The sequence below is a fragment of the Rhinolophus sinicus genome, linkage group LG01 (genome assembly GCF_036562045.2).
Source record: "Rhinolophus sinicus isolate RSC01 linkage group LG01, ASM3656204v1, whole genome shotgun sequence".
Taxonomy (NCBI): domain Eukaryota; kingdom Metazoa; phylum Chordata; class Mammalia; order Chiroptera; family Rhinolophidae; genus Rhinolophus; species Rhinolophus sinicus.
In genome coordinates this window covers 196,500,886-196,524,140 of record NC_133751.1, presented here as the reverse complement: position 1 = coordinate 196,524,140, position 23,255 = coordinate 196,500,886, and the positions used below count along the sequence as shown (strand labels likewise).

Sequence of the window (23,255 nt, the reverse complement as noted above, 5' to 3'; positions counted from 1 at the left end):
TATGCATGTCGTTTTCATTGACATTTTAATTCACTCAAAAGTTCTTGAACACCTGCTCGGGGGACCAAGCACCATGTTAAGCCACGGGGCAGGAGGGGTTTCCGAATGGTTATGCCCTGTGGCCACCCTGCCGCACGTGGACCGAGTAGAAGGACCCTGAGATAGAACTTTCCTCAGGGAGGATCAGATTGAAGGTATTTTATTCCTTAGATCAGGCTCTACGTGTACATAGCTTGCTGTTTTGATACAATGAGAAGACTCTTTCCATATGTCACAATATAGCCCTGCCTTATCCTAAAATTACAGGTGGATTTGATGTAAATACTAAGGTACCAATGTTTAAAAGAATAATCTGAGGAAAGTTAATGACAGAAGTGAGACACATTAAACAAAAAACACATTGAAGCTGCTAGATGCTTAAGTACGTCTTTTTAGAGGATTATATACAAAGACCTCCTATGATAAAAGTGTAAGTTAGGGTAGAGGTACACATACCCAGTTTTTTCAGGAACAAACTAACTGGTAGTTGGAAGCTGGGAGGGCCTGGTTGCTGAGACATCACGTAGAACTCTCCCTCTCACAATCAAGATTCAAAGGTTGGCACAAAATATGCCACATTGCTTCTACCTTCAGACTTTAATGGCAAATTATTAATTTCTCAATTATCTGCATTCAAGACTTCATGTTGTGAATAAGCGTATAGAACATTTTATCAGCAGACTTTAAAATGTTGCCAGCATAGCTTCTGTGTAATCAAAACCAAAAGGAAGGAATGGAAAGGAGGCACTCAGAAAGGGTGGGAGCGAAGTGATAATAGAAGAATGCTAAAAAAGAAAGAACAGAATTCCTAGAATAAAAACTTTCCCTTCAAATGGATTGTTAGGCCAAGAAATAAAAATTCCTCCAAACTTCTTTTTCAGCAAGTATTTCAGGAAGGTCAATTCAAGTTTGACTTTATTATAGAGGAAGTTTTTTGTTTTGTTTTGTTTTTGAAAAACAAAATACTGAGTTTTAATATCAGAAATGCTTTTACATATCTTTATTATTCAAACTTCATGTCAAATTACAAATAGTCCACACCATGTAGCTTCTTTATGTACACTTCAGGCAGAAAAATAGCAATAACCAAGTAAACATTGAAAATTAACTCACAGTAAATAACCAACTGTTAAGTATAGAAACGAGGCGTTACATTTCAGTGTGGTCCAATATGACATTGTTTAAAAGTGGCTCCCCTTTAAAACGTCACAGAGGTACATAATTTTCTTACAAAAGATCACAGGGACTAATTGTTGAAAAATTCTAAATCTTGTGAATTTTAGCAGGAAGGTTATACCAGGTTAACCCATTTTTAAACTGCTGAAAAACTTGCAAACTTTAGAGAACATTATGGGTACCAAATCCATTACTTAAAAACAAAGTACTCCTTAGAAAGTAGGTAACACCTTCAGCTTTGTTATAGATAAAAAATGAAGTTGAAACTACAAAATACCAGCAGGGGGAGTGGAGGTAGTCACCCATCTATGTGCTATAAACGAAACTTACTGTAACAGGAAAGGTTTAAGAATTCTTCAGCTTCTTCAGAAAACAGGTCTTAGGAACCATTCTTTTAGGCTCTATATTCAGATGTAGCAGATTTAGCAATTTACTTTGAAATTCCAAGTTTTGTTCCCCCATTATATCTTCTCGGTATTTCTTGGAATAGTTATAGTTTAGGGTTGTTTTTTTAATCAGCCAACGTTTCCTTTTTGAAAGGATAATATTAAAACATACTATTTTTCAAGTCACTAAAGGTGGTTTGCGTAGGAGAGTTGTTTGAAAGGGGATTCTACTTATTTAATTTCCTACTCTGCTGTGACATCTGACACCAGACATCTGATATTTTTAAGGCTGAAAGAATTATAAAAAATGAGAAAAATGGAACTAGATATAGATTAATCCAGTCTTATTAGGTATTTCTGAAAAGAAACAACTTTTATTCTGAATCAGTGATAAGCTACATATTCACCTGACACTATTTCAAGTCACAATTTGCGATATTTCTCCATTGGAGCATTGAACCTTCTTTTTCTAAACACAACCTTTTCAAAATCATTTGAAAGCAAACAATTATTCTGAAGGTAAAACATCTGAAACAAATTCCACTCATCCCAATTTTAATTTTTAGATCAAAACATCCTGATAGAGAGGTTCCATTTAATTTCTTTCTTATTTTAACCTCTTGGCCGTTTTTCCCAACTTTATGATAAACTATGATGAGGAGAAAAACATTCAAAACATAACATAAATATACAAGAATACAAGTAATGTTCAATACAAAACACCATATTGCAGTATCTCCAAGTACGATGTTTGTGATCTGACCACAAACTACATACAGGGCCTCAACACTCCCACCATCCTACACAGATCCGTTCATCTCCTAGTTTTCTTTTGCCTTTTGATGCCTGAAACTAAATGAGAATCAACAAATCAAGAAAATAACTAATGACACAAAAAACATGGTACCTATGATTTAAGTTTTGACTTGAACGCATCTTAATTGGTGCAATATTACTCTTACTAATGCTTCAATAAAAAAACACTATGTATCTTACAAGCAGTGTTTTTAGAATCACAAGTAACTTGCACATTGACATAAAACCCTACAATTTGAATCTTAACACACTTCATTAAGTTCTCATGTAAATTAGCAAGAATAGTATTATTTGAAGCATTTTGAATTATTTCATTTTCTAGTGTAGAAACGTTATGGTGGAAAGGGTAAGGTGCTTTTTAATAAGCTACCAACAGACACTAACACACGCACACACATACCAGTGCAAACTATCAAAACAGAATCCTAATTTTGAAGTAAAATAGATTAAACATCTAGACTAAAAGTAGGATAAATTTCCATTATTAACGTGTCATAAATATAGACAACTCAATTTACATATGGTCAATGAAATGAAGAAGAACTTTCTATCCTTTGTTTTTTAAGTTCTACCCTGTGTAACTTTTAGAATGAATTGCTTCCAATTCTAAAAGTTTGGGTATTTTCCTGATTTCAACAGCTAGCTAGAAGACTGAATATTTAGATGGTAAGCTACCAGAGGCTAATTATCCACTGGTGCTACACTGGCTGTGTTTTCTTCCTTACTATTAAGCCATAACCCTCTCCTGCTATTTCGTTTCATGCAGCACCAACCAAACTTCATTTTTTTCTAATAAAAATAAATATATAAGGACGCTGTCCAAGCATATATTCACAAAGTCTCAATTTCTTAAAACATAAGTATGGGTATATTTATTTCTCTCCAATGCATACAAGACAATAATTACACAGCAACAAAGCTTTTGTTCAACAATGATTTGATTCATAAGCATTTGAAATTTACATAATTTCACATCCATACCCTTGCATTTTTAAATACTGTAAGTAAAAAAGCCCCCCAAATAACCAATTCTTATATTTCCTATTTATCCCTCTATACATCCAAACTTTAAAAAGTTACAAACTGAACATTATACAGAACATATAAATCATGTTTAAAAACTTGAGGTTTTAAAATCACTGTTCCTCAGTACGATTCAGAAAAGTCCTCATGCTGACAAGGGCAGTCCTAGGTGGTGGAGCAAATTACAAGGTGGTGGAAGAAAGAAGAGACAGACACAAGTTTGCTGTCTTAATATTTTACTCATCCTGTCAGTTAAAAATGGTGATGTCATGAGAAAGAACAGTTTAGGTTTAATGTGAGGAATGGAGTTTGCCTCATAGTTTGAGACATGCATTTCAAGTATTTTCCTATTTGATCTGAGCTCCCTGTAGCAAACGGGTGCCGAAAGAGAATCATTTTCTTCCGTACATTCGCTCAATGTCCGCCTGGTAATGTGTTTTAAGCTCTTTGCGTTTCAGCTTGAAGGCATCTGTCACCAGACCAGTTTCAGGGGTCCACGGTTCAGGGCTCAAACGAATTTTCACTGGAATTTCAAACTTTTCCAGATTTGCTGAGATGGTAGAACAACAAAAGTAAATACAAAGTCATGAAAAATATACAATTACAATTCTCAGCAAACAGTGTAAATTCCCCAGTCCTTGAGCACCCATCAAATGCTCACCAGCTGCTCATGAATTCACTTCTAAGCAATCTTTCCCTCAGAAATACTAATATAAGTAAAAATATAGATGGGTATCAGAATTATAATGGCAAAAAACTTTCAAATACATGTCCATCAACAGAATGAGTTAAATAAATTACAATACAGGCATAAACCAGAATGCAATTCAGTCATCAACAATGAGTTAGATCTGTATGGTATGGACGTATAAAATTTTTGCAATGTATCATTAGGCTAAAAAAGGCAAAGGTTTTTTTAAATCCTAGATAAACTTATATGCATCTAATTGTGTAGCATAAGACCAATACACACCAAATTCTAAACTGTATATACCTCTAGTGCCTAGGACCCCAGATTAAGGAGGGAATGTCACTTTTTACTTTATACCTATTTATTTTCTTTGAATTTATTATAAGAAGCACAATCACTTTAGAAACTAAAAAGTAATAAAGGTTTAAAGAGAAGATGCTCTTTGTCACTGAACCAGGATACTCCCTGTGAAAGCTACGAAGGACACTATGTTCACTCACTACTGTGTCCCCAACACATGGTCTGACACTCAGTAGATTCTCAACAGTGGAGGGGGGAGGGGTCAGAGGGAGGGAATGTAAGGCCTAAGTGTCTTGGAAACAAAGAGATATTAATTCTAACTTGTAAAAATAAACATAGCGATAACAAACAAGGTTTTATTCTGCAAAGATTAAAAGAAGTCTAGGAGGGGTTTCCAAGAGGAAAAACCACCATGCACAGAAGCAGCAAGGCTCAGACCACAGGACTTCAGGGACAGAGTCTGATGTTACTGAGACATAGGGGAGAGAAAAAAGCAAGCACTGGAAGACCAAGTCAAGTTTTGAAATTTCAAACTGCTCAGCACTGCACTCTATGACCTGACTCGCTATCATCTAAACCAGTGTTTCAGGAAAATAAACACAGCTATGACCACATGACCAACTGGGGAAATGAAGACTGTAATAATTATGAGTATCTCTTCCTTATTTTGTTGTATATGTATTTTTGTTTTCTTCCTCCTTATTCTTGGCTATCATAACATGTATTAATAAGTAATGTGGTATCACAGTATTTAACTTACAGGCTATGAAAGGAGAGTAAAAGTCATGTAAGCGGTCCGCGTCCTCTTCTGCAAAAAGGTGTTTTCCGCTGTACACAGGACAGTTGGACCATGTATGTTAGGCACAGGTCTGACTTTATTGCTGTCTTTACTTGGAAATAACTATGGTTTGAGGAGATGTACACGGGTGCCAAGCTGACCAGGGTGATGGTCAGTGTGACTATGTGTCAGCAGGGTGAATCTAGGTACTGCTTTGAAGGTATTTTGTAGATGTGATCAGTCTATAATCATTTCATTTTACGTCAGGAAAATTATCCTAGATGATCTTAGTGGGTCTGCTGCAGTCAGTCACAGGCCTTCCAAGCAGAGCTGAGGCATCTGTGGACAGCAGGAGCCTCAGCTCGTGCCAGACTGAGGATGCCAGCCCACCCTTTCAGCAGTCTGCCCTACGGATCGCCAGCTGTGCCCAGCCAGCCCCCAATAGCCATGCATACCAGTTCCATACACTACCAATTCTGTTTCTGTGCTGTAAGTAAAGCTGAGTAATAGAGATATGACTTAAGAATGAAACCAAATCCCTTCCTCACATCACATATAAAAATTAACTCAAAATGGATTAAGGACCTATATGTAAGAGCTAAAACTAGAAAACGAGAAAGCACAGGGGTATATCTTTGTGGCCTGGATTAGGCAGGCAATGGTTTCTCAGATGTTGATACCAAAAGCACAAACAAAAGAAAAAAATTAAGTAAATTGTACCTTATCAAAAACTGTTGTGCTTTAAAGGGTATCATCAAGAAAGTGAAAACAATTCATAGAATGGGAGAAAATATTTACAAATCACATACCTAATAATGGACTTGTATCTAGAATAGACATATAAAGAATTCACACAATTCAATAATAAAAGGACAAATAAATTTTAAAAATGGGCAAAGGATCTGAACAGACATTTCTCCAGAGAAGATATACAATGGCCAATAAGCACATGAAAAGATGCTCAACATTAGCCACCAGAAAAATAAAAATCAAAACCACAATGAGATAAGATACCACTTCACACCCACTAAACTAGGATGGCTAGAATCAAATGGCTGAACAATAACAAGTGTTGGCAAGGGTGTGGGGAAACTGGAACCCTCACATGACACTCGTGGGAATGAAAAGAGTGCCACCACTTTAATAGTTTGGAAAAAATATTCTGGAAATTCAGTAGTTCCTCAAAAGGCCCAACGTAAGGCTAACAGGCTCAGCAATTCCAATCCTAGGTATCTACCCGAGAGAAGTAAACATGTCCACACAGAAACTTGTATGTGAATGTTCATAGCAGCATTATTTAATAACAGCCCAAAGTGGAAACAACCCAAATGTCTATCAACCGATGAATGGATAAACCAAGTGTGATACATATCCAAGTGATGGAATATTGTTTGGCAATAAAAGGGAATGAAGTATTAATACATGCTACAAGGAAACATGAACGAACATGGATGAACATTATGTGAAGTGAAAGAAACAAGTCTCAAAAAAACACGTATTGTATGATTCTACTTATACAAAATCTCCAGAATAGACACATCTATAGAAACAAAGTAGATTAGTGGTTGCCAAGGGCTAAGAGGTTTGGGGTATGATGGGAAGTGACTGCTAATGGACACGTGACTTCTTTATGGGGTGATGACAAATGTTCTAAAACTGGTCTGATTGTGGTGATGACTGGAAAGTTCTATGAATATATCGAAAACTGTTTACTTGTACACATTAAACAAGTGAGTTGTTTGGTATATGAATTTTATCTCAATAAAGCTGTTAAAATATAAATAAAATTTAGAAATAAGCAAAAAAGTACATACATTTAAAATTATGCTTAAATGTTTCAGTATGCTATCTTACTTAGAAATTATGTATGTTTCTAATCAATGTCTATTAACTCAATTTAGCATCAATCCAAGCTTTCAAGTTGCCGAAAATTTTGGGGAACTATCTGCAAGCTGACATATAACAAAACATAATTACTGCTGAAATAAAGGGTCAGAGTAATGATTCCACCTGGTTAAATTCAATTTACATTTTTCATAAACTTGAATATTAAGAGAATAAAAGTGCATACTTGTACAAAATGCTGATGACTCAGAAGATATAGCTGTTTTTATTAAATCAACATTAAACTAGTCTCATTGTTCCCCCAACTCACCCCCCCGACACACACACAGTATAGGACATATTAGTACAACGAACTACCAGTCCACTAACTGTAGAAAGTGTAAAAAAGAGTCTTGGATAATTCGTTAAGAGCTGAGCCAGGAGACAGCTGAGGAAAGTAGAGAAAAGGGCCAGCCCAGAAAACAGAAACCTCAGAGATGAGACCATTCTGACACACGTACATCAGGCCAGGGAGTGGATGGTTTGTGTGTCCTGTAGCAGGGCTTGAAATGGGGGCTGATAAGTATGTTCTTCTATCTACTAATGGCAGGAAAATACAATTGGTTTCTGAGCAGGAAACGATGTAACCTAAGCCTTATAACGTAACAGGATAAATAAATTTAAGTACTCTCCTCCCATCTCAGTTCTTAGAATCAGTTTAACAATCACTCACCTGAAATAGCAGCTTCAGAAAGCACTTTAAGTACCTCATTTTCCATTTCACTGCTGTTGCACAGCTCCTCCCAAGTCCCTTTAAGGCCTTTCTTTCGAGCTAGTTCTGTTAGTTCTTTTTGATTTGGCACAACAAATCCAATGACATAAGAATGATAACTGAAATGTACAAAGCATAACTTAGCTAAGGAACTAAACGGCATACCATGTTAACTACAGTTACTGATTACACTGGCATTTTAGTAACCAACTCTTTACTGTTTTAAATAAAATACATGAAGCATATTTGGTACATGGAATACTTAGTTCATATAACAGCCAATTTTAATGTCTGATTCATAACACCTTCCAATGCTCTGGCAGAGTTCACTGCTAAATAAACCTCAATCTGACATTTCATGATCAATTTCAACTATGCATAACTATTATGTACACATTTTTAAAAGAAAATTATAAATATTAGAAAATTCATATTTAAAAAAATCAGTAATTCACATCAACAGGTTAAACAAAAATAAAAGCTAATGTAAATTAGAAAATGCACCTAAAGAAATCTGGCAGCCAATCAAAGTAATGTGACTATATTTATTTCCTTCTTTTGGGAGAATTTTTGTTGCTAGAGGAACTGAGTGTGGCAGCTGAAGGCAGTAACCTGAAGACATGGCAGCAGCATCAGGAAGAGGACAGTTCTGGTTAATGCCACACAAGTAAAACCCAGAACTACTGCATCACTAATAAAAATACTTCATTAAAAGGCCGAATCATTTATAAATCAAAGTAATAAATCTTTAACTGGGGCTATCCCTTAAAGTCTGGTTCTAAATTGACTCTTCTGATACCAGATCTTTTTTTTTCGTAATAATAATTATGTCCACTGCTGTAGCAAGGCACCTAGGCTGGCCACAAAATACCTGGTCATTAACACCACAGAATAATTACCACCTGCAGCTGTTACAGAAAAATGTCGTGGGAATGGCAAGCAAATTCCAACCCATTTCCCAAGAATGCATTTCTGGGATTTTAACTTCAAACTCTCCTTCTAGGCTGCCTCTAAATCATCACGGGCTTGACAGAGCTTAAGGCAGAAGCCCTCAGCCCTGGCCAGGGTCCCCAGAGGGCAGGGTAGTAAGAAAAACAGCCCCCACCTTCCTCCTTCACCCCTTTCCTCTGGACTGGCTTTGGAAGCTTCCGCGTGCAGAGGGACAGGTGGCTGGGCACCAAGGCAGCAGGAAGGAGGGAGGGCTTTACTGTCCTCCCCTCCTAAACACACAGGAGCCTGCAGGAGCCGTGGAGCAGAAAACAGGGACACAGCGGAAGATGAGGAGGGGGGCACAACAAGTCAGCTCCTGGCTGTGAGTAGCACAGGCCGTTTAGGGGACAACAGACAAGGAGGAAGAGTTCGTGGCACAATTTTACAAAGAAGGCCATACAGGAAGGAAATGCCAACAGCAGACCAAATGTCTGAAGTCAAAGTAGCATGAATTCTACTTTCTTACTTACCTGTTTGCATATGCACAAATGTTATCTATTAGCGGGAGGTTCTTTAATGCTGCCTCTACTTTCCCAAGAGAAACATATTCTCCTGCCTGTAGCTTTACAAGGTCCTTTTTGCGATCTGTGCGAGATAAAGACCAGGAGGGAAAAACATGGAAGGTAATATGAATAAATATTGGCCATTCCCTAAGTAATTTGCTATCAATTAAGTTCATTATAATAGTTACACTAAAATTAAAAGCACATAATGTTAAGGCCTAATTTCTGTACTATTAAACATATTCTTAAAAAAAAAAATAGCTTCTGGGAGGCCGCTTTGGCTCAGTTGGCTAGAGTACAGTGCTCATAACACCAAGGTAGCCGGTTCAATTCTCACATGGGCCAGCGAGCTGCGACCTCCACAACTAGATTGAAATCAATGACTTGACTTGGAGCTGATGGGTCGTGGAAAAACACACTGTTCCCCAATATTCCCCAATAAAAATTTATTTAATAAAAACATTAGCTTCTGATTAAGGGACCCAGTATTAGGGCTTCAGGGATGTTCTGCTGAACAGGTATGTCCAGATATACATTAACACCAGAAGGTAAAGAATACACTCAGTGCCACCTGAAAGATCATACTCTACCTGCAGATGTATGACGCAAAAACATACGGCTTCAATACAATAGGGTATCAAGTATGCTAAGTGTTAAGACTCTGCTATGGAAAGAATTCCTGCAATTGAGGCCGGAGCTGAGTCCTGAGGGAAGATGGAGTGGGGCTGGGGGGCAGGGGACCAGCACTGGCAGAGAACAGAGGGGGCAACTCGAATCACCACAGCAGAGGAGGCAGAAGCAACTGCAGGTGAAGGTGGAGAGGTGGCCTGGGCCTCTAAGCCACTATCAGGTTTTCAGCAGGAAAATGGCCCAGGGAGATAGATCAGTGTTTAGTCATCACACCGTGGCACTGAGAAGGTGCTTTAAGGGGACAAACGAGGCAAGAGAGGCATTTCTTGCAATAGGGTGACAGAAGGCCTAACCTACGATCTGTGGTAAGACGATAATGACCTCGAGGCCCCTTTCATTCGGTCAATCAGTGGGCTACGGGTTAGGTAACGGGGAGCTGACGGAGAGCCTCTCACTGCCTCCCAGGTCTCTGTCAGCAAGTCTGGGCTAGAAAAGTCAGTAACTGAGAAAGGACCTCAGAAGAGCAGCAGGGGGCGGTGTTTTGCACCCCTTGAGCTGCCAGGCCTGCCTTGGTTCTCACAGGCAATGCAAGGACATGGTTCCGACAGGAGGGCAGAGCCCTGTCCAAAACCTCTAGTTATCAAAGATCTCACAGAAGTGAATGCTCCCTATGAGGAACTTAACTCTGTAAGGGTTATCTAGTACTAACTAAAACTAGCACTGCTGAACAGATTTGGGGACCTCAAAATATGTCAAGCTTTATAATTCCGCCCGGTCCCTACTGTAAATTTTTATATTCCAGGGATGACTCAACAGACCATAACAACATTACATAAAGATATATTCTTATATTATACACAGCATCTCTTTTTAAAAACCATTTCAGAAACATCCACTTTCCAAAAACAATAATGATTGCATGGCTCACCAATAATCTTTAAACAACCATCAGGGTCGAACTCTCCAATATCTCCAGTACAGAGCCACCTCTGTCCATTTTCATCTTCAAAGAAATCAGTTTTTGTTTTTGCTTCATTTTTGTAGTATCCCATTGTCACATTTTGGCCACCAATAAGAATTTCACCCCTGGGATGTGGTTTATCGGAATTGAAGTATCCACCTAACAAACAGAGTCATTTGCAGCTAATTCAATATATATGCATAATGCGAAAATTTCAAACTGTAAGTTTCTAAACAGGGACATCTGATTTTAATCCAATGAGTTTCCCAAAGGAAATAAGGCACATACTAGGAAGAAATAAAATTCATCAATATAAAACCAGGTGCAAAATTTTAGTTGCCTAACCATAAGCACTTATGCTTTAAACTACTATTCCAAGAAAAAAAAATTTACACTAAAAAAAATCTTACATCTATTGCATTAGATTAGTGCAAAAGTAATTGTGGTTTTTGCAATTATTAACCTTTTAAACCGTAATTACTTTTGCACCAACCTAATATAAAATAATCACATACACTACAGGTAAATTCCTTTAAGGATTCTGTAGATTCTTAAATATCATACTAATAAACTAATAAAAATATTAAATCATGCATTTAATAAGAGAACAATAAATCTCTGTATAAAATCAAATTACTATATATTTAGATTCCTTACAGATAATTTCAGAATGACTCCAAGTTTAAATTTATTGAACATTTTCGGGCCAGCCGGGTGGCTCCGTGGTTGGAGTGCCGCACTCCTAACGCCAAGGTTGCTGGTTGGATTCCCACATGGGCCAGTGAGCTGTGCCCTCTACAGCTAAGATTGTGAACAATGGCTCTCCCTGGAGCTGGGCTGCTGTGAGCAGTCGGAGGTGGGTGTGGGTTGGTGTGGGCTGCCCTGGGCTGCCGCAGGCTGCTGAGTCCTGCCGCAGGCTGCTGAGTGCTGCCGCTAGCTAGCGTGTTCCAGCATGAGTGGTCGGCAGCTGGTGAGAGCTGCCGTGTTGTGAGCGGCCGACCAATGACTGGCGACCAACTGCCTCAGCCGGGGGGAGAGGTGGGCACAAGCTCGTAATACCAGCATGGGCCAAAGAGCTGTGTCCTACACAACCAGACTGAGAAACAATGGCTTGAATCGGAGGGGTGGGGGAGGCAGAAGAAGGGGGGGAAAAATTTATTGAACATTTTCACTAATTCTGATAAGAGCTGAAGAATCACATGAGCCTTAGAATTTTTATCTTTACTTTGGATAAAAGAGTATCCAAACAGATAATATGTATGTGTTAACTGAATCAAATAAAAATTTAAAAGGTAAATAGTATTTAAATGCCATAAACAAGAAATTTTTATGGAATTATAGTGATAATTTTCTTATGATAATTCTTAGTTGATGCACTCAGAGAAAAGAAAAAATGTAAAAATTGTCAATTTCATAACATCAATTTTACGATTTTGTTTCTACAAAATGAAGTTATGATCATACCTAATTTACTGACGTTATTTAGCACAGTTCTCAAGTTCTGCATAATTCTTACTTGCATTTATGTAATAAAATAATAAGCAAAACAAAAATGGTAACTTCAGAATCATCTATTAAACAAGCAAAATAAATTCATTTGGATAGATCTAGATAAAATATTTCTATTATAAAGGACAAACATGAGCACTTGTAATTTTATATTCTAAAATACAAAAGAAAATGAAGCACAATTCTAATTTTAAAGCTTAATATTATACAAATTCATGCTCTGTGGTTAAAATAGGTTATTACCTTCCTCCCAGTTCTTTAATTTGATTTCACAGCAAACTAATGGTGCTCCCACTCTGCCAGTATTGTAGTCCCACACTAAGATGCAAATGAAAAAATACTTGATTAAGGTAGTGAACAAACTGACTCATTTTTCTAAATTACCAAAACTGATGATTTAACCCAAAGCTTAGATACCCCCAGAGAATCCTGAGAAGCAGAAGTCACAAACTGGTGAACCACAGGCTGTGTGGCCAACACTGAGTTTTTCTTTTTGTTTTGTTTTTAATTTGAATTGATTATTGACATTTAAAAATCCAGACTTTGACATGTGAGTGTGGACTCTCCAGGTGGGAACAATGGGCCCACCTGTCCAGCCCAGCTGTGTCCTCATTAGATGGGGCAGGCCTGCTCCCATCCCCCGCGTCCTTACCCATTACATATTCCTACGTCAGGGCCCAGTTCCTCATGTAAGTAGCTGCCTGGTTCATGAGTGTGTGGCCCCTACTGTAAGGAACATGGAGCACAAAGGTTTACACCTACCCACGTTCCCATTAGACGTGGCAGCTCTGCAGTACAGATAACCTCGTCAGCCTTCTCCCGTGTATCATTGTTTCAACATGAGACCTGGGAAGCCTCCCTCACATCAGTTATACTATCACACCCTATGTAAATTCATATAATAAAGGCTTCAAAGACCAGGCAGGAGAGTAAGATTGCTAAAAAAAGAACCCACCACTATCATGAGTTACTACTGCACTGTGTTTCTTCCTCAAAGATCATTCAAATATCAGAAATGCTGATATTCAGTACTTTACAGTCTTATTTACAACAAACTATGACTGATTAATCACACATTCAATGTTAATCTTAAAACAGAAGAAATTAAGGATCCACAGAAGGAATCATACATACATGTATTTAAGATTGCTTATTTATTTCCTGCAAAACAAGACTTACAAGTAGCTTCCAAAAATACATACAATACAGAGAACATAACTGAAAAAAAAACGAAAATACAGAAGCAATGGAAGATAAATCTGGCATAAGAACAGTACACAGAAGTACTCAAGATAAATGGGGAAATCATCAGTTAAGGGGTTTAGTACCTCTCAGTATCTAGAAAAAACAAAGTAGAGACATAGCTCTTTCTAGTACTGGGAAACAAAGTAACTTTCTTCCACAAAAGGGACACATGAGACACTATGGGATTGACTCATGTGGGGACACTTGGATCACTTCCCTCAACCACATCATCATGACAAACTCTGAACATTCTCTGGACCTGAATCTACTTTCTCTCTATAGCTGCACAGACCATCCCCGCCAAGAAACATTTCTGTATTTGAGACTTATTAAACATAACTAAAAAACTAAATAAAAAAACATTAATTTTCTACAAAAACTAAAATTTAATCACTGATGTAAGAAAATAAATGTACACAGCACAGCCAATGCTTGTTACTAAAACTTATTTTCCAGAATGCTAAGTGGTTTTTAATATTACATAGTTTAATGAAAACTTCTAGGTGAATTACTATTAGATATACCTAATATATTCTACCGTGTTTACCTGAAAATAAGACCTAGCTGGACAATCAGCTCTAATGCGTCTTTTGGAGCAAAAATTAATATAAGACCCGGTCTTATTTTAATATTAAGACCGTGAATATAATATAATTAATATAATACTGAGTCTTATATTAATTTTTGCTCCAAAAGATGAATTAGAGCTGAAGGTTCGGCTAGGTCCTATTTTCGGGTAAACACGGTAAAACCTTACATCAATAATCAGAGAACCTGGAATTGACCGTTATTCTACTATACAAATCCCTTAACCACTCTTCTATGTACCTACAGAAAACCCTTACCAAAAAAAAATTGAGTCGCACCCATCCAGGCTGGTAGAAGCCCCACTTTGTAGGTGACACTAACCTTCTGTAATTGTCCCAGCCCCCGCAGATTCAGTGAGTCCATAGCCCTGACCAACAGGGCAGCAAAAACAGATATTCATGAATCGCTGTGTGGTTGCAGAAAGTGGAGCACCTCCACACAATAAAAGCCGTATATTTCCACCTAGCAAGCTCCGAACTTTCCGGAAAATGAACCTAAGAAAAGTTAATCAGAGAATCACACGATTTTAAAGCTGAATCGCATTTCCCAAATCACTGAGATTAATCTCCCAATTTTGATGCATGAAATTTTTAGATTAAATGATTTATCCAAGGCTGCAAAGCTAATACAACAGATTCTCTTGACGCACTACTTAAATCGTAATTTTTAGAAGTTCATCCAAGTAAAGAACATACGATTTTCTCTTAAAAACTTTTTAAGTAATACTTGAATTCAAAATTGTCAGGTTTAATTTTGTATCCTAATGGAAAACCCTTGCTAATGGACAGAGCAATTCATTTTATATCATTATATATATTATGTTAATACTGAATAATCCTATTATGTCTTTATAAAATTTAGTATTAAAAGCAAATTAATTTTGCTTTAGCTTGCTTCATTAGAAATGTGTACATATTTTTATACAGCAATCTAACTCTTAAAAATTTCACTAATTCAAGTTCTGAAGTGTTTATTGTTTAAAAACTATCTTGTAAATTAAACCAATTCAAACATCTAACTGAAATGTTCCTGAATATACGCTAATAAAAAAAGATTATTTACTACTTTGATCAAAAGGAAGGGTTTTTTTTTTAAATAACTTTGAGAAAGGCAAAAACTAAGTGGCAATTGTTTTTGAAAAATAATGTTAACAAGCTTTACAAAGTTGGGTACATGTCTCACTAAAGAGATAATTAAAAGGCAGGAAAAAACTTTAATAAAGTTTTAAATATCGTGAAGCATCTGAAAACTATGTTAATATTCCCATAAAAATAATCTTTAAGTAATATTTTCAAATTTCTAAACTATTCTGTAATTAAATCTACTCACTCTATTAGCATTACAAGAATAAAAACTTAACAGGTTTATAGTAAAATTGGTCATTTAACACTTTAAACGCAAAACATTTAATCATATTTTGTATTTTATACTTATATTGAAATAAATTTAAAAGCAAAGAGAAACAATTTCTCAAAATAATTAAAATCATGTGTCCACATAAAATATAAGCACACTATTAAATACAGCAAAATTGTAAGTGAAAATGTTTTTCAAATAATGTTACAATATTTTTTATTGTTCATATTCTTTTATTGTTCTTTTATTGTCTTCTTTTATTGTTCATATTCTATTGTTCATATGCAAGATGGATTTCTAAAGAGTCTCTTTGACTTTTTAAAATAAATTTATTTCTCATAACTACTTCAATTAGTGAAGCAATTAATGTGAACAAAATGACTAAATTATCAAGAAGAGGGAGAGCCTGTACTTACCTGTCACACAGTGGAGTACTACGCCCTTTTGAAATCTGTTCCATTTTGTAATTATAAGCCAGAATAAATAGATTACGTTGAAAACTACTCATTTCATTCACTTTATTCATGACGTTTTTGTAGATCCGATCCATGATTTCCTATATGGATAAAAATGAATTAATACAGTCAATAATGCTATCAGCTGCCTTACACATATTAAAATCTTAACGTCAGATTATTATTTCTGTCAATATTGAGGCATTTCAAAAGATAGACATTCTATCAGGAACAAACTTTTAAAAGAAAGATACAGTTGGATTAAAAATGAGGTTTCTGTAAAAATAATTTTTAGTAACAGAAATATATCTGGATGCTCATATGAGTAGTGAAAAAAGAAAAGCCTTAGGGCAGTAATATATCATTGATTCTTTATATTGTTTTTCTTTTTTATCTTATTTATTCTGAACTAAAATTTAAACTCACTAAATAAATGAACAACAATATGAAACGGTTTTTCAAATTCTCATAACTTTATCTTATACAGAATACCACATTCTTGCTCATAAGTGGAGCATGGGTTATTTTGGTTAGTTGTCTTTCAATGATGCACCCAGGAAATTTTCCTTGTCTGCACTACATTTTGCTTGCAGGGCCTATTACTACGAAGTATACTTTAAGGACTTCAAATAGTTTGTCCTCTACAACTTTAAATTATATTTTTCACATGAACTGAAAATTTAAAGATACTACTACTAAGGAAACTATTTACCTACAGAAATTCCAAAACTGCTGGCCATTTATATTTGACTTTGGAAGAACTATGTAATTATGCTTAGATGTGAGTGCTCAGGTATCTGATAATTCCCAAACGCTTTCAAACAAAATCAGAAAGCCACATAAAACTTACAGTAAGGAGACAGAAAAATCACTGTGTCTTACTGAGCTTATTCTCAGACCCCACCCCATGCCTGGTATTATATTAAGATGCAGAGTGCTTCTCAGGTCATTCAAAGTTGCACCAACTTCTTTTCTGTCAGTTTTTTTGGGGCCTAGGCCAGACTTTCCCTGAGGACTGAGGCAGGGTATTCTAAGACTTGCTTAGAAAGAGGTGATTTTAAACCTTCTCTCCTATGTCCTGGGCTTCAGGTTTCTACAATAGCAAAGAGATCTCATGAAAATGATGTGAACAAGAAGCTATTTATGGAAAGGAGCTAATATCATGTAAAGCTGAAAATAAAAAAAGCTAAAACAAGACTGACTAAATCCTGTAGAGCTTAAAGCAATATAGATAATAAAAAATAAATCCTATACAAACTACCTTGACAACAGTATCATTTCCACTAGCATTTATGCTCTGCAGCAGATAATAATAAATTAATGGTCAGTTCTTACCGGAACCGCTGCCATCAGTGTTGGTTTCAACATGGACGTATCCCCTTTGCTTCCTTTTTTTATTTTTGAAGACTACAGAGAGAAAAAGTGGTCTGTATAAAGCGATCCTTATTTTAAAAATTCAATGGAATTCTTAGATCAAGAAGCATATTATAAATGCATCATTTTAATTACTTATATTTTTGAAAAGCACTTAAAAGGCAAGTGCTTATTTTAAAATGATTAACTGTCATCTTTACAATACATTGTCAAACTGATGGGGGAAAATGAGTTAAAAATAATTATGATTTTTTAGGATCTCAAGTCCCAGACATTTAACTTACCTGATCTGCTAAAGTCTGTGGTGAAGAGTAGCCAATGCGACACCCATGAGAAAGACAAACGAGCTCAGCACTTAATTCTAAAACATGGGCCAGAGGCAAATATCCAATGTAAACATCTTCCTCTCTGAAAGGAAAAGGAGACACAAGAAACACAGTGAGGCGCGTCTCTGCTGAAGCGACCGCGATGGGAGCAAGCTTGAAAGGGCACATGGAACGGCCCTCAGGGCATCAGTCTGGCTTCCTGCTCCTGGCAGAGAGGGACAGACAGAGACACACACACAGATAGACACTTAGGTGTCTCGGGAAAAGATCTATAGCTCAACCTAAAACTGAGGAGGTGGACAGTCTAAGTGAGTGGCTCTGTTTCCAGTCCTATTTGAAGGCACTCACTAATAAATCGTGAGTGCTAAGGAAGCAAAGTGCTAAGGAAGAGGAAATAGGAGTTTGGAGGAAAAAAACAAAAAACAACAAAGGTTCTTTAAGACAGTAGAAATCATCTCAGGAGGAAATGGTCTTTAAAGCCAGTGGGCTACCAAACAGAGTTCAAATAGAATCCACAACTGTCTGCCAGGAATCTTACAGAAGACAGTCCTGTTCTGAGAGGCAAATTAAATGATAACAAATTATACCTTATATAAGGAAATGTCTATGTATATATATTTCAAGAACTGTCCCCATTCCCAAACTAGGAAGGGCAACTGAGGCAAACCCAGAAGGAAACTGTTGCTCTTAATTTTTTTCTGAATGTTAAGCATACATGAGAAATCTCTCCATCCCCAAATTCAATTCCACAGTGACCTGTGTGTGCATGTGTGTGTGTGCACGTGTGTGTGTTTATGTGTGTGTGTGTGATTTCTATGCATAGGGGCATCAAAAATATGCAACCACTGGACCAGGTCAGACATCAGCATTTTGATTCCATCTCTGGGAAGATTCCTTTCCAGTCCCTCGAAATCCCACCTTGTCTCCTCCACCAGCGTCATTCCCACGCCAACATGCCCACCCTCCCTTGCTACTACTGGAGTCTGTCTTAAAAAGCAAAATCAGAGACTGAACACGGACCCTCAATAAACATTTACTGGGTATATTATTTGTTCACCTGAATTATAATATACTTTGGTATAGAAATGACTACAGAAGCAACAACACCCACCAATTAAAATAATTTAAATTAAGGATTTAAGTCAGTTAAAATTTGCAGTTTTAAAGTAAAAAGTAATTATTAACAATAATACCTATAACTGTATTTTAAACTTCACAACAATAACTATTTTGTAACTAATTTTAATGTCCTTTTTTGAAGGACATGCCTACTGTGAACAGACTTTGAAGGACTCATTGAACCACATCCTACTAAATGACACAAATGTTTAACATCACAACAGACAAACAATGGAGCCCCCAAACACACACTTGTCTCCCATGACCTACCCCAGCCGTGGGATCCTCTCTGCCATCCCAGTTATCCCAGCGATGATGTTACTGTGCGAGATCATGACCCCCTTGGGCAGCCCAGTGGATCCACTCGTGTACATGATTACTGCAATATCTAAGGGAGCTGGTTTGCTAGGAGGTTTGTTTTCTGTATTGGAGAAAAAACAACAACACATTTCTGAGAAATTTAGCCACATCACCAATTTTTTTCATAATCATTTGTTAACTCAATTCAACATCTATTAATTGTAACCATACAAAGGTCAACAAAACAGATCAAGTCCCTGCACATAAGGGTCATATATTCTGTTGGGACAGACAAGCATATAAATCTACAGTATAATAGAGCTATGAAGAAAACAAAGCAAGACGAGGTGAGGAGATGAAGGTAGAAGCCATTAATATACAGATGGAAGAGACAGGAAAGACCTTTCCGTAGAGCTGATATTTTAGTGAAGACCTGAATAAAGTGAAAAATGGAGCTAGGAAAATTCACCCTGGAATTGGGAGACTGTTTCAAGCAGAAAAAAAGCAAAAGCAAAGGCCCTGAGGGAAGAATGTGCTTGGCACATGTGAAGACCAGTAAGAAGCGTGGTGGGGCATGGAGTGAGCAAGAGGGCAAGCAGCAGGAAATGAAGGGGAAGCCAGGAACAGTGCATGCAGAGCCTCAGAGGCCACGCTAAGGACTCTGGATTTCACTGTGGGGTGGAGAGCGCTGTTGTTTTGAACAGGGGCTTGGCATCACCTGTGGTAAGGACCGTTCGGGCTGCTGTGTGTCTACTTCAGAAAGGAGATAGAGACAAAAGGCTACTCCAGCAGTTCAACTAAAAACTCGGGTGGCTGGATGAGGATTGACAATGTGCTCCATTTGCACATGACCCACAGTACACAGAAGTGGGTCATGGATGGCGCTGCTGATCTGCCTGAGTTAACCTTGGAACCACTCTAAATGTGGACTTCTTAAATCCGTGTGTGGAGAGGGCGGCGGGGGGATCTTAAACACGTTCCCAGGTGAACCCTTTCTCTCCTACCTGCCCAGATATATTTCTTGACCATTGTTGCCACTCCAGTCCTTGCTTCCTCGCCTGCCATTCACTCCTTCATCCCAGGGCACCACACTCCTCCACCAGCACAGCTCTCTAAGGGGACGTCTGCTACGTCGGATGGTCCTCTCGCAATCCCTGTGTCACCCGACTCCTCCACTGCACCTCGGTCCTGCTCACGATTCCTGTGTCTCACCGCCCTTTTCCTTTCACTTGTCTCCCACGAACCACACTTTTCTTTCTTCCTCTCTGACCAATGCTTGCTGGCCTCTGGAGGCGCCTTTCTCGGTGGGTGACCTCACCTACTCCACAGCTATAATTAAAACCTAAGTATTTCCAGCTTCCAAATCCCATAGCTCCAAACTTAACTCCCAAGTACTAGACCTGCATAAGCCACTGCTCATTAGATATCGACCTCTGAATGTCCCCCAGCACCTAAAATTCAATATGCCCCAAATTATTAATGTGAGCCTAACCCATTCCGGAGCTGAGCCAACGTCTACCTCTAATTCATCACTGTTTCCAACTGTAAAGGAAATACGGCCCCACCGCCCTCGCAGCTTTTTGTGACACCCCTAAACATGAGTGCACTCTCTAACATTTTTGGACACTTATTTCAAGGTAGGAACTTCCCGAGTCACCATGCCTTGGGGCGCTAGCTGGAAGATAAAATGATGCGCCCTCTGCAAAAGGTAGAGTTGGAGCAGGGAGTAAAAGGAGGGATCTTGGTTTAGCCACTCTATTTGTTAGTACTTACAGGTAATTCACAGAGGACAAGTTTAATGTCATTATTTATAAAACTAACTTTGTATCATTCAAAACTGTCAGAAAAAGGAAACGGAAAAACTATAATGTACAACGAAATGTGTTTTAAACTGATTTCAAATATATACACTTTTAAAACACTCATAAATTGTATTTTTCCTTAACCCTTCCTTTATAGGGTAGACGTGCACCTAGAAGCGATAGTCTAGAACACTGACTTGTCACTTGATCTAACTTTGGGATCGCATACTTGGACGACGCTGGGGACCGTGGCCAGAGAAATGACATGAGGAACCGGAGCTGTGACTCACCTGTGCTGGCCTTCGCCCCCAGGGCCTGCACAGCGGCCATGGTGTGCACGATGACGCCCTTGGGGAACTCAGACCACGTTGGTGGCTTACCGTCCACGGTGATGATGTGCCGCAGGCGGGGGACGAGAGAAACGATATCCTGGACAAAACACAAGCACTCGTCACGTTCATTATTCATCATGAAACAGCTTAGCAAACAGCCCAGGACACAAGAAAAGTAATTAACCACATTCAGTGAATTATTAATTTCTTGCCTCAAAAAAAAAAAACCAAGGAGGAGGGTACATTGGTATGAATAGCACTTTTTTCAGGTGGGAAAATATTGGACTGAAATTTAAATTGCTGTTTTACAGCATTAGATTTACTGGGTGTACCCAGTTCTTCGATAAAATCTTAACAACAAAGTGACTTCCTCACAAAATGGGCATGTAAATATAAGCTGCCTGAACTACAGGGTAGCTGAAACCCCCCACGTTTAAAAGAGGCTAATAAAGATACAGGGGGGGAGGGGAGGGAATTCACTTATAAACTTGTATATATACTGGGAGTGCCAAAAAATGTACACACGTAACTTGTATTCATCTTTGGTTATCGGTATATATTGAATATTACAATTTTAATGCCATTTTTTCCTTTCTTAAAATGTGTATACATTTTTTTGGCACCCTCTGTATATGAAAAAAAGAACAAATCAAATTATTTTCATGGGGAATTGTTGCGAGACTACAGAAACTCCTTTTTCCTGTAGTTCCATAGTTTCTCTTATCCCATTAAAAAATTCGGAAAACTCATGATTCAGTGCTTCAGAAATAAGATAAATGAATTACTAGCTTAAAAATAAACCTCCAAAATTGCAAATTTATTGAAAACAGAGTAGAAAATACATGAGCACAATAAATTTGTAATCCCTTCATCTTAGATATGGGCATATTAAAAATTAATTTAACTCTCTACACCACTTATACATAATTATATACGAAATGTCCTTTTTCTTTTCTAAAGGAATAGAATGATGATACCCCTACAAGTTTATAATGACATTAAGGATTTTAATGATCATAAAAGAGCTATCACTATAGCTCATGACACTGCAATTCGAAGGCATCAGACAGTAGTTATAAAATACCTCCAGTCCTCACCTTCAACTTTGTTTGTAAGAGTTCCTTACTAGTAATGATGTTGGTCACCTCGGTTTCATTTAATCCATGAACAATTGCTGGACCTCCTAGAGTCGCATATAAGGTAACAACTACAGGGAAAAGAAGGGCAAGTCAGATACTTGAATATTTCATGGGAGCACTAAACATAAGCAAAGCCTCTGAAAGCGGACATGGATCATAATGGAGCATATGCTGAACCTTCAGTCATTGGGGCCACAGTTTATGATCAAACTAAATTACTGTATTATACTAATCAACATTATGCTTACTCACCTTTACCTAATTTCCCCCAAGATTTCCAATATTTTACAATAAAGAACTCTTACTTTTTGTTTTACCTACAGATGTTACTCTGGGACTGTCATACTGGAAGGAATTATGTCTGACTTCTAAAATGTTTAAATCTTAGTTATTAACGAACTACTTGGTACCAAAATATGAAAAAGAACATATACCAACAAAATAACATGTTGAAGGTCAGATTTAAGGTATTATATGTTAAGAAAATAGCATGAACAAGCATCAGCACTGCTTATTCTAAAGTAGAAAAATATAAAGAAAACCATTCTTAAAAATATTAAAATTAAATGTAGATTTTTATTTGCTTTCTGCCTAACTCAAAAAAGTTAGACTTAAAGTGACTTTTTAAGAGATAACAATGGTTTTAAAGCGTCTCAAAGAAACATTTTGTAAACCCAAACCTGTGAAAACAAAAAGGTATGCCAGTTTAGAACAAAAACAAAAACAGTGGAGACATTTACAGCGAGAAATCTGGTAAAAGTATCTTTTCTGTTTCATCTTAAGGATAAGACAACGGCCATACTTAACATCACATTTTGGCA

General features: G+C 37.3%; 1 protein-coding gene across 3 annotated transcripts in view; it reads right to left on the bottom strand.

Moving 5' to 3' along the window:
- Positions 1-1,024: 1,024 nt before the first annotated feature.
- ACSL3 (acyl-CoA synthetase long chain family member 3) overlaps positions 1,025-23,255 on the bottom strand; it is a 67,185-nt gene continuing 44,954 nt past the window's right edge. For 2 of the 3 annotated variants that reach the window (XM_019753684.2, XM_019753683.2), the window contains 12 exons: positions 22,393-22,502; positions 21,254-21,392; positions 19,132-19,282; positions 17,701-17,824; positions 17,378-17,449; positions 16,004-16,143; positions 14,553-14,725; positions 12,642-12,716; positions 10,857-11,048; positions 9,266-9,380; positions 7,767-7,924; positions 1,025-3,990 (listed from right to left, as the gene is read on the bottom strand). In XM_019753684.2, the coding sequence (XP_019609243.1) occupies positions 3,833-3,990; positions 7,767-7,924; positions 9,266-9,380; positions 10,857-11,048; positions 12,642-12,716; positions 14,553-14,725; positions 16,004-16,143; positions 17,378-17,449; positions 17,701-17,824; positions 19,132-19,282; positions 21,254-21,392; positions 22,393-22,502 (1,607 nt within the window). In that variant the 3' untranslated portion in view covers positions 1,025-3,832. The remainder of the gene's footprint in view (positions 3,991-7,766; positions 7,925-9,265; positions 9,381-10,856; positions 11,049-12,641; positions 12,717-14,552; positions 14,726-16,003; positions 16,144-17,377; positions 17,450-17,700; positions 17,825-19,131; positions 19,283-21,253; positions 21,393-22,392; positions 22,503-23,255) is intronic. The other variant, XM_074314025.1, reaches the window with a different exon arrangement.